This window comes from Oncorhynchus nerka, linkage group LG7, assembly GCF_034236695.1.
Source record: "Oncorhynchus nerka isolate Pitt River linkage group LG7, Oner_Uvic_2.0, whole genome shotgun sequence".
Lineage (NCBI taxonomy): Eukaryota > Metazoa > Chordata > Actinopteri > Salmoniformes > Salmonidae > Oncorhynchus > Oncorhynchus nerka.
Window position 1 is genome coordinate 72209501 of NC_088402.1, and position 12557 is coordinate 72222057.

At 49.9% G+C, this 12557-nt stretch overlaps 1 protein-coding gene across 1 annotated transcript in view; it reads left to right on the forward strand.

The window, feature by feature from the left end:
* The window catches only part of LOC115119279 (calmodulin-binding transcription activator 1-like), a 727371-nt gene that overhangs the window by 641365 nt on the left and 73449 nt on the right, over nucleotides 1-12557 (forward strand). Inside the window, exons 8-9 of the mRNA XM_065020792.1 lie at nucleotides 10059-10199; nucleotides 10684-12557. The exon at nucleotides 10684-12557 is cut by the window's right edge and continues 441 nt beyond it. Coding sequence (XP_064876864.1) covers nucleotides 10059-10199; nucleotides 10684-12557 — 2015 coding nt within the window. The remainder of the gene's footprint in view (nucleotides 1-10058; nucleotides 10200-10683) is intronic.

Consider the following 12557-nt stretch of genomic DNA (forward strand, 5'->3'; position numbering starts at 1 on the left):
TACTGTAGCGACCCTGTGTTTATAAATGTGGATATCGACTTTGCCGCTTCAGCATGCTTTTGTGGCACAGTTGATGCCACGCAGGGCTACAGGCCAGAAGGTTGAGGCTTCGCCAAACACCACAGACGAGCTCACTCTCCCTGCCTGTTTCATGAAACTACGATCAGAGCCATCTGCAGACAATGATCAGCTAGAGGGAAATCAGATTTTCAACATTTTGATGCCATATTTATAATTATATAAAATATATGCAACGAATTGTCCACCAATAGGTTTCTGTGCCAATGCACCACACAAACAATAAACAAAGCATACCGACTTCGGGCACTTCAATATCATGGTTTGTGTTTTCAACACCACAATAAATAGACTATGTCAATCTCGACAAAAAGAACATACATCTCTCCCTACCTTGTAGTCTTACCCAGTATCAAAGGCTTGGCTTAACAATCTCTGAATGTTATTACACTTTTTGGTGTTTTGTAACAGAATGGAAAGAGTTTTGTAACTCTTTCTATTCACTAAATGATAAAGGTGACCGGGATCAATAGTTGGGGACTTGTTTCAATTGTGGTCCCTATTTTTAACATCAATACCACGGATGCTGACGTCTTGCTCCCAGACATGCTAAACACCTTCTTCACCCGCTTCGAGGGAAACATAGTGCCACCGACGTGGCCCACTGCGTGGCTGACATGAGTAAGTCATTTAAGCATGTTAACCATCGCAAACCTGCCTGCCCAGCCGGCATCCCTAGCTGCGTCCTCAGAGCATGTGTAGACCAGCTGGCGGGGATTGTTTATGGATATATTCGATCTCTCCCAGTCTGTTGTCCCCACTTCAAGATGTCCACTATTGTTCCTGTACCCAAGAAAGTGAAGGTAAATATTCTAAATCACTATTGCCCCGTAGCACTCACTTCTGTCGTCATGAAGGGCTTTGAGAGACTGGTTAAGGATCATATCAGCTCCACCTTACCCGACATTCTAGACCCACTACAATTTGCATATCGCCCCAACAGATCCAAGGATGATGCAATCACAATCACACTAAGCACTGCCCTATCCCACCTGGACAAGAGAAATACCAATGTAAGGATGATATTCATCAACTACAGCTCAGCCTTCAACACCATTAGTGCCCTCCAAGCTCATCACTAAGCTTGGGACCCTGGGTCTGAACCCTGCCCTGTGCAACTGGGTCCTGAACTTCCTGACGGGCTGACCCCAGGTGGTGAAGGTAGGCAACAATACCTCCGCTATGCTGATCCTCAACACGGGTGCCCCACAAGGGGGTGTGCTCAGCCCTCTCCTGTACTCCCTGTTAACCCATGACCGCGTGGCCATGCAAGTCTCCAACTCAATCATCAAGTTTGCAGACGACACAATGACTAGACAGCCTACAGGGAGGAGGTGAGGGCCCTGGTGGAGTGGTGCCAGGAAAATAACCTCTCTCTCTTCAGGAAACAGCAGCGAGAGCACACCCCCATCCACATCGACAGGCCACAGCGGATAGGGTGAAAAGCTTCACATTCCTTGGCATGCACATCACTGACACCCTGAAATGGTCCATCCACACAGACAGTTGGGTAAAGAAGGCACAACAGTGCTTCTTCAACCTCCGGAGGCTGAGGACATTTGGCTTGGCCACTAAGACCCTCACACACTCCTACTGATATACCATTGAGAGCATCCTGTCGGGTTGTATGGCAAATGCACTGTCAGCAGCCACAGGGCTCTCCAGAGGGTGGTGCAGTCAGCCCAACACATCACCGGGGGCACACTGCCTGTCCTCCAGGACATCTACAGCACACTGTGTCACAGGAAGAATAAGAAGATAATCAAGGACCTCAGCCACCAAAGCCACAGCCTGTTCACCCCGCTACCATATAGAAGGCGGTGACAGTACAGGTGCATCAAAACTGAGACCGAGAGACTGAAAAACAACTTCTATCTCCAGGCCATCAGACATAGTCATCACTAACAGGCCTCCTCACTGTTACTAGCCAGCTACCATCCGGTACTCTACCCTGCACCTTAGACACTGCTGCCCTATGTACATAGTCATTAAACACTAGTCACTTTCATAATATTTACATATAACTACTGCTGTACACACCTTTCCTATTCATATACTTTCCATAATCTCAATACACACCATCATATACATTTATTCCGGACTCTTACACAGCTTGTTCTAATATTTCTTCATTCCTTTCTTTTTTATTTTGTGGATTTGCGTGTATTGTTTTATACTGTTAGGTATTACAGCATTATTAGAGCTAGAAACATTACCATTTCGCTACGTCCACGATAAAATCTGCATAATATGTGTACGCAAAAGTACGTGCGAAAATATGTACTGCATTTAACATTACATTTAAGTCATTTAGCAGACGCTCTTATCCAGAGCGACTTACAAATTGGTGCTTTCACCTTATGACATCCAGTGGAACAGCCACTTTACAATAGTGCATCTAGGTCTTTTAAGGGGGGGAGAAGGATTACTTTATCCTATCCTAGGTATTCCTTAAAGAGGTGGGGTTTCAGGTGTCTCCGGAAGGTGGTGATTGACTCCGCTGTCCTGGCGTCGTGAGGGAGTTTGTTCCACCATTGGGGGGCCAGAGCAGCGAACAGTTTTGACTGGGCTGAGCGGGAACTGTACTTCCTCAGTGGTAGGGAGGCGAGCAGGCCAGAGGTGGATGAACGCAGTGCCCTTGTTTGGGTGTAGGGCCTGATCAGAGCCTGGAGGTAGTGAGGTGCCGTTCCCCTCACAGCTCCGTAGGCAAGCACCATGGTCTTGTAGCGGATGCGAGCTTCAACTGGAAGCCAGTGGAGAGAGCGGAGGAGCGGGGTGACGTGAGAGAACTTGGGAAGGTTGAACACCAGACGGGCTGCGGCGTTCTGGATGAGTTGTAGGGGTTTAATGGCACAGGCAGGGAGCCCAGCCAACAGCGAGTTGCAGTAATCCAGACGGGAGATGACAAGTGCCTGGATTAGGACCTGCGCCGCTTCCTGTGTGAGGCAGGGTCGTACTCTGCGGATGTTGTAGAGCATGAACCTACAGGAACGGGCCACCGCCTTGATGTTATTTGAGAACGACAGGGTGTTGTCCAGGATCACGCCAAGGTTCTTAGCGCTCTGGGACGAGGACACAATGGAGTTGTCAACCGTGATGGCGAGATCATGGAACGGGCAGTCCTTCCCCGGGAGGAAGAGCAGCTCCGTCTTGCCGAGGTTCAGCTTGAGGTGATGATCCGTCATCCACACTGATATGTCTGCCAGACATGCAGAGATGCGATTCGCCACCTGGTCGTCAGAAGGGGGAAAGGAGAAGATTAATTGTGTGTCGTCTGCATAGCAATGATAGGAGAGACCATGTGAGGTTATGACAGAGCCAAGTGACTTGGTGTATAGCGAGAATAGGAGAGGGCCTAGAACAGAGCCCTGGGGACACCAGTGGTGAGAGCACGTGGTGAGGAGACGGATTCTCGCCACGCCACCTGGTAGGAGCGACCTGTCAGGTAGGACGCAATCCAAGCGTGGGCCGCGCCGGAGATGCCCAACTCGGAGAGGGTGGAGAGGAGGATCTGATGGTTCACAGTATCGAAGGCAGCCGATAGGTCTAGAAGGATGAGAGCAGAGGAGAGAGAGTTAGCTTTAGCAGTGCGGAGCGCCTCCGTGATACAGAGAAGAGCAGTCTCAGTTGAATGACTAGTCTTGAAACCTGACTGATTTGGATCAAGAAGGTCATTCTGAGAGAGATAGCGGGAGAGCTGGCCAAGGACGGCACGTTCAAGAGTTTTGGAGAGAAAAGAAAGAAGGGATACTGGTCTGTAGTTGTTGACATCGGAGGGATCGAGTGTAGGTTTTTTCAGAAGGGGTGCAACTCTCGCTCTCTTGAAGACGGGAGGGACGTAGCCAGCGGTCAGGGATGAGTTGATGAGCGAGGTGAGGTAAGGGAGAAGGTCACCGGAGATGGTCTGGAGAAGAGAGGAGGGGATAGGGTCAAGCGGGCAGGTTGTTGGGCGGCCGGCCGTCACAAGACGTGAGATGTCATCTGGAGAGAGAGGGAGAAAGAGGTCAGAGCACAGGGTAGGGCAGTGTGAGCAGAACCAGCGGTGTCGTTTGACTTAGCAAACGAGGATCGGATGTCGTCGACCTTCTTTTCAAAATGGTTGACGAAGTCATCTGCAGAGAGGGAGGAGGGGGGAGGAGGATTCAAGAGGGAGGAGAAGGTGGCAAAGAGCTTCCTAGGGTTAGAGGCAGATGCTTGGAATTTAGAGTGGTAGAAAGTGGCTTTAGCAGCAGAGACAGAGGAGGAAAATGTAGAGAGGAGGGAGTGAAAGGATGCCAGGTCTGCAGGGAGGCGAGTTTTCCTCCATTTCCGCTCGGCTGCCCGGAGCCCTGTTCTGTGAGCTCGCAATGAGTCGTCGAGCCACGGAGCGGGAGGGGAGGACCGAGCCGGCCTGGAGGATAGGGGACATAGAGAGTCAAAGGATGCAGAAAGGGAGGAGAGGAGGGTTGAGGAGGCAGAATCAGGAGATAGGTTGGAGAAGGTTTGAGCAGAGGGAAGAGATGATAGGATGGAAGAGGAGAGAGTAGCGGGGGAGAGAGAGCGAAGGTTGGGACGGCGCGATACCATCCGAGTAGGGGCAGTGTGGGAAGTGTTGGATGAGAGCGAGAGGGAAAAGGATACAAGGTAGTGGTCGGAGACTTGGAGGGGAGTTGCAATGAGGTTAGTGGAGGAACAGCATCTAGTAAAGATGAGGTCGAGCGTATTGCCTGCCTTGTGAGTAGGGGGGAAGGTGAGAGGGTGAGGTCAAAAGAGGAGAGGAGTGGAAAGAAGGAGGCAGAGAGGAATGAGTCAAAGGTAGACGTGGGGAGGTTAAAGTCGCCCAGAACTGTGAGAGGTGAGCCGTCCTCAGGAAAGGAGCTTATCAAGGCATCAAGCTCATTGATGAACTCTCCGAGGGAACCTGGAGGGCGATAAATGATAAGGATGTTAAGCTTGAAAGGGCTGGTAACTGTGACAGCATGGAATTCAAAGGAGGCGATAGACAGATGGGTAAGGGGAGAAAGAGAGAATGACCACTTGGGAGAGATGAGGATCCCGGTGCCACCACCCCGCTGACCAGAAGCTCTCGGGGTGTGCGAGAGCACGTGGGCGGACGAAGAGAGAGCAGTAGGAGTAGCGGTGTTGTCTGTGGTGATCCATGTTTCCGTCAGAGCCAAGAAGTCGAGGGACTGGAGGGAGACATAGGCTGAGATGAACTCTGCCTTGTTGGCCACAGATCGGCAGTTCCAGAGGCTACCGGAGACCTGGAACTCCACGTGGGTCGTGCGCGCTGGGACCACCAGATTAGGGTGGCTGCGGCCATGCGGTGTGGAGCGTTTGTATGGTCTGTGCAGAGAGGAGAGAACAGGGATAGACAGACACATAGTTGACAGGCTAGAGAAGAGGCTACGCTAATGCAGAGGAGATTGGAATGACAAGTGGACTACACGTCTCGAATGTTCAGAAAGTTAAGCTTACGTAGCAAGAATCTAATTGACTAAAATGATTAAAATGATAGAGTACTGCTGGGGTAGGCTAGCTGCGTTGTTGACACTACCCTAATCAAGTCGTACCGTTGAGTGTGAAGTTTCTACAATGCTGCTTATCGGGAGCTAGCTGGCTAGCTAGCAGTGTTGGTTACGTTACGTTGCGTAGGAGAACGACAATAGCTGGCTAACTAACCTAGAAAATCGCTCTAGACTACACAATTATCTTTGAAACAAAGACGGCTATGTAGCTAGCTATGTAGCTAGCTACGATCAAACAAATCACACCGTTGGGACTGTAATGAAATTAAGTGAAAAAGTGATACTACCTGTGGAGCGACGCGGAATGCGACCGGGATGCGAAAGTTCTATTCAGTAGACGTTGGCTGGCTGTTGGCTAGCTAGGAGTGTCTCCTACGTTAAGGACGACAAAATAGCTGGCTAGCTAACCTCGGTGAATTAAGATAATCACTCTAAGACTACACACTCTAACTACACAATTATCTTGGATACGAAGACAGCAAAGACAACTATGTAGCTATCTAATACTACACTAATCAAGTCGTTCGGTTGAGTGTGATAGTTACTACAGTGCTACGGTAGCCGGTGAACGTATGCTAGCTGCTAGGCAGATAGGAGGGCGACGAAATACAATAATAACGCAATTATCACTCTAAGACTCCACACTCTAAGCTACACAATTATCTTGGAAACGAAGACAGCAAAGACAACTATGTAGCTAGCTATGTGGCTAGCTAACACTACACTAATCAAGACGTTCAGTTGAGTGTGATAGTGATACTGCACATACAAATAACTTTAGCGATTATATTTCCATGTACCAAAGAACAAATACAAGTTAAATGGGTTTCCATCACACTTTCAACTCTACTGATGGTTTTCTCACCCAAAGATTGTTGCGTTATAAAGATTGTTGCGAAATCTCGCTGTTGGCTAGAGTGTATTTATATGATGAGATTAATATGGACAAAATAGCGAGATTATTTTAATTGTCAAACGGCAGACAAGCATAGAGAATCATGTCACCAGATAAAGACCCTAGATATTTATTGGAAAGGAGCATCAAACTCATCACTTTGCACTTTCACCATCGTGTGAAGTTCATAAAATATTTCATCTGTAGACCAATAAACTGCATGCTTTCCCTACAAATCGTGGGAGGACCACATATGTCATCGCGTGACTCCCAAATTTACTTGAATATGATAGTTATTATATAAATATTTGCACATTAAAGCGTTTCCACCGACATTTCTCGCATAATTGCTTTTACCGACACAGAAAGATCTCACCTTGTCTAGCGTATTTCGTTTTGTCGCCATTTGTAAAGTTTCCCGAAAAATGTTCTTTCCATCAGGCCTGTCTTTACATTTTTTTTATCTGACATGCATTTTACTGGCATAAAATGTTTGGATGGAAGCCTGGCTACTATAGGGGGCGGCAGGTAGCCTAGTGGTTAGCGCGTTGGGCCAGTAACCGAAAGGTAAAGGTAAATGTTAAACTTTCCTGAATGACTGGTCCTGCCGGGAGCATATATGGCCACATTATTATAGGACAACATGGGAGAATGATGATCTGCAACAGACGGCGCATCTCAGTAGCAGAAGTAACAATACTGCAAGACTGGCCTGCTAACTAATCCAACTGGAATGACATTTCAAATGACATTTTCACTGCAGCCTAGAGTACACTTTTGTACACACGTGAAAACAATAATGCTAGGTACGGTAATTGTATTGTCCTTAAACAAGATCAATAGAGGAGTGATCCGCCAGCATTGAAGTGAAAGCACCCTGATTAGCTTTCTCCTTGTCTCTGTATCTCTCTGGAGCAGCATTCTAATTTCGCTCTTTCTTTCTTTCTTTCTTTCTTACTCGCTCTCTCCCGCAAGCATGCACACGCACACACACACACACGTATTTACTCCCTCTCTCCCTCCCTCTCTTCTGCCTATATAACTGAGTGAGGTAGCGAGGCGTGGGAACCAGTATTAGAGCTGCCTTGATTTTGTTTGATATTCTAAATATGCCCCACTTCAGAAATATTACCATATTTTTTCTTTTCTGGTTCAGAGCTGGTGGCGTGGCAGCAGCAGCAGTAGCATCAGTCACGTGTGATATTATAGGCCTTATGCTTGTGCTAGCAGCATCACTATCATCCTGATGAGAAGAGGAGTCTGGCTGCCAAGCCTGAGCTAGGGAAGAAGTGAGAGGTATTAGGAGGTGCTGGTGAAGTGTGACTGGAGCAGGCCAGCCAGAAAGGCAGCCAGCCAGCCAGGCAGGCAGGAGTGGAGTTGTGAAGGAGAATTACTCTCTTCTCTTTCCTCCCTTGGCTGCAGCTAGACTGTGTTCCCCTCTAGTGGTTTCCCCATTACAGCCTGAGCAGAGGTAGAGGCAGCACAGGGGGGAATGTCACCTTCATAAGCACTCACATAGCGGGAGCAGAGGGAAATACAATGACACAGAAAAGCCAGCACGTTTACTCCATGCTGCTTGTGTGCTTGGCTACTTCAGGAAGTAGTGGTGTACAGTACAGTTGGTGGGGAAACGCAGGGAAAGAGACAAGACATTGCTCAGTAAATTCTGCGTTGCACAAGCACACTGTGGTGTGAAGTGGGATAGTTGGGGATGGTATGTTACAGGGTGCAAGTAAGGGGTGTAGAAGTGATAGGATTCAGTATGCGTATGGGTGGGTTAGTAGTGTAGAGTGTATTTTTATTTTATTTTGAATTTTGAATTTTATTTTACTAGGCAAGTCAGTTAAGAACAAATTCTTATTTTCAATGACGGCCTAGGAACAGTGGGTTAACTGCCTGTTCAAGGGCAGAACGACAGATTTTGTACCTTGTCAGCTCGGGGATTTGAACTTGCAACCTTTCGGTTACTAGTCCAATGCTCTAACCACTAGGCTACCCTGCCGCCCCTATTAAGGGGGTGTATGGGTGGGTTAGTAGTGTAGAGTGTATTAAGGGGCTGTATGGGTGGGTTAGTAGTATACAGTGTATTAAGGAGCTGTATGGGTGGATTAGTAGTGTACAGTGTATTAAGGGGCTGTATGGGTGGGTTAGTAGTGTACAGTGTATTAAGGGGCTGTATGGGTGGGTTAGTAGTGTACAGTGTATTAAGGAGCTGTATGGGTGGGTTAGTAGTGTACAGTGTATTAAGGGGCTGTATGGGTGGGTTAGTAGTGTACAGTGTATTAAGGGGCTGTATGGGTGGGTTAGTAGTATACAGTGTATTAAGGGGCTGTATGGGTGGGTTAGTAGTATACAGTGTATTAAGGGGCTGTATGGGTGGGTTAGTAGTATACAGTGTATTAAGGGGCTGTATGGGTGGGTTAGTAGTATACAGTGTATTAAGGGGCTGTATGGGTGGGTTAGTAGTATACAGTGTATTAAGGGGCTGTATGGGTGGGTTAGTAGTATACAGTGTATTAAGGGGCTGTATGGGTGGGTTAGTAGTGTGCATTGTATTAAGGGGCTGTATGGGTGGGTTAGTAGTGTAGAGTGTATTAAGGGGCTGTATGGGTGGGTTAGTAGTGTACAGTGTATTAAGGGGCTGTATGGGTGGGTTAGTAGTGTACAGTGTATTAAGGGGCTGTATGGGTGGGTCGGTAGTGTACAGTGTATTAAGGGGGTGTATGGGTGGGTTAGTAGTGTACAGTGTATTAAGGGGCTGTATGGGTGGGTCAGTAGTATACAGTGTATTAAGGGGCTGTATGGGTGGGTTAGTAGTATACAGTGTATTAAGGAGCTGTATGGGTGGATTAGTAGTGTACAGTGTATTAAGGGGCTGTATGGGTGGGTTAGTAGTGTACAGTGTATTAAGGGGCTGTATGGGTGGGTTAGTAGTGTACAGTGTATTAAGGGGCTGTATGGGTGGGTTAGTAGTGTACAGTGTATTAAGGGGCTGTATGGGTGGGTTAGTAGTATACAGTGTATTAAGGGGCTGTATGGGTGGGTTAGTAGTGTACAGTGTATTAAGGGGCTGTATGGGTGGGTTAGTAGTGTACAGTGTATTAAGGGGCTGTATGGGTGGGTTAGTAGTGTACAGTGTATTAAGGGGGTGTATGGGTGGGTTAGTAGTATACAGTGTATTAAGGGGGTGTATGGGTGGGTTAGTAGTATACAGTGTATTAAGGGGGTGTATGGGTGGGTCGGTAGTGTACAGTGTGTGGTGGTGATGGGGAGGGGAAGGGGGCTGGCATGGTTGGTGGTGAGGGGCTGTATTAAATATACTTATTTTTTGGACATTTACATTTTAGTAATTTAGCAGACACTCTTGTCCAGAGCGACTTACAGTTAGTGATATATATATATATATATATATATATATATATATATATATATATATATATATATAGGTGGGTCAGTAGTGTACGGTGTGGTGGTGTGCAGTGAGGCGGGTGGTGGTGGGGAGGGGGGCTGGCGTGGCTGGCTGGCTGGTGGTAGTGGCTGTCTGGCTGACGTCTGTGTCTCCTCCTCTCTCCCGGCAGTTCATGGCATCAAGTGGACTTGTAGCAACGGGAACAGCAGCTCTGGCTTCTCAGTGGAGCAGCTGGTGCAGCAGATTCTGGACAGCCACCAAACCAAGCCACCTCCCCGGACCCACAACTGCCTCTGCACGGGCACCCTGGGTAAGGGGGAGGGGATAGGGGATAGATAGGGGCAGGAGGATAGGGGGTGAGAGAGAAAGGGGAGATGGGTAGGAGAAGTGGAAGGACAGAAGGCAGGGAGAAGGAGAAGAGGTTTAAGCTCATACATCATGCTCAGAGTCAATGTGAAAGTGTCAGGGTCATGGCTCTCTCTTTTTGGATTGATAAAAGTTCAAATAGTATCAAAAGGAACACCAATCAATCAAATGATTACTTGAATTACAATTCCTTGGATAATTACATGTGTTTCCAGGTGATTTGTTTAGGTACAAAAGTACAGGCAGTATTCTTATTGGTATTGTATGAATTCTGATGAACTGTTGTAACAAGTCATTCAAAGCCTTCCACAGAATTAGTTTGTGTCACCGAGATTCACTGTACCCTTCTACATTCTTTGTAGATGATTGAGGACTTCTACTGTATCTAATGCTATCTCTTAGTAACCTCTCCTTCCTCCCTCTAACAGGTGCAGGGAGCAGCGTGCATCACAAGTGCAACAGCGCCAAACACCGCATCATCTCCCCCAAGGTGGACCCCCGTGGAGGCTACAGCAGTGGTCACTCTGAGGTCCAGAACAACGACGTGTCCGAGGGCAAGACCGAGCACAGCAGCCATGGAGGAGGGGGAGGAGGAGGAGGGAAGAGCTCAGGGGGAGGAGGGGGTACCGCCAGAGAGAAACGCAACGGCAAGGTCCACAAGCCTGTTCTCTTGCACCAGAACAGCACAGAGGTGTCCTCTACCAACCAGGTGGAGGTCCCAGACACCACCCAGAACTCCCCTGTGTCCATCAGCAGCGGCCTGAACAGCGACCCAGACATGGCTGACAGTCCCGTGGTGACGGGCTTGGGCCACGTAGCCGCCGTCATGTCCCAAAGTGTCTTCATGTCCGAGGTGACCGGAGACCCCGTCTACAGCATGTCCCCCACAGGGGGCCCCAACACCCACCTCATGGGCCCCGACGCTGCCTCCCAGGGCCTGGTGCTGTCCGGTGTTGTGGCAGACAGCCACAAGTTTGCCTTCCCCAGCGGAGGAGTTAGGGAGGTTCCCGGGGTGGCGGGGGGAGCAGACGGTCTGTCCATGCTGTCTGCAGCCGGGGTGTCTGAAGAGCTGGTCCTATCCAGCAGTCTGGATAACGGAGGCATGAAGATACCTGAGACCACCATGAACTTCGACCCTGACTGCTTTCTCAACAACCCCAAGCAGGGCCAAACCTATGGGGGCAGCAGGCTGAAGGGGGACGGCAGCTCCTCTTCCTCCTCCTCTTCCTCCAACGGCACCAATGGCAGCATGCAGCGCTCTCCCTCCATGTCAGATTCTGGATACAGCTTCAACTCTGCTCTGGTGAAGAACATCAAGACGGAGGACATGTCCTTTGAGCAGCAGCTGGCCACTGAGCAGGGATACCAGGTGGGGGTGGTGGTGAGCTGTGGAGGAGGTGTGTCTTGTTCCTCTGGGGCAGGTTCAGCACAGGGCTCCCTCGGCCTGACCCCTGCAGGCTCTCTGCTGCCCTCTGGAGGAGGCCTGAGCCCCAGCACCACCCTAGAGCAGATGGACTTCAGTGCCATCGATGCCAAGCAGGACTACTCGTCCGGGGCTGGGACAGTGAGCTATGGCCAGGCTATGAACAGCCCCCACCTCTCCCACCAGAGCCACTCGCCCAGCTTCTTCCTCCAGGACACCCAGCAGTCCACCCAGGCCCAGCAGGGCAGGTCCTCCATGGGCCAGAAGACTCACTTGATGGACCACAACTCCCACGACTCCACAGCCTACATGAGCCTGCAGGTGGTCAAGACGGACTCCCCTGGCAGCAACGGCCATCTCCACCACCACCACCAGAGCCACCAGGGCCAGCATGGGGCCAACTGCAACGGGGGCTCCCCCACCGAGGGGCCAGGGCAAGGGCCTGGGTCTCTCCAGCTCCTGCAGTACCAGGGGGGCTTCCCTGGGTTGGGGCCGGAACATGAGGAGGTGGTGGGTCTGGAGCAGCCAGGCAGCGTGAGCTCAGGCCAGGCCGGGGGAACAGAGAACAGAGAGGGTCTACTGAAGCCTGGAGATCACCTCCAGGCCTGTGGAGGAGGCAACCAAGAGGGAGGAGGTGCAGAGCACTACCTGCAGCAGACCAACGACGGAGGAGGAAGTCAGGGAGGTGGAGGGAAAGGAGTGGCCATGCACAACGGAAATGGTGTCAACAATGACGGCAGCAACCGCTCCCAGCAACAGCAGCAGCTGCAGCCCCTCCTCCAGGGGGCTGGGATGGTCCAGGGCCTCTACAACACCGTGGGGCCCCACCAGGGCCTGGGTGGAGCGGGCTCTAACGGGGGAGCAGGAGGGGGAGGCATG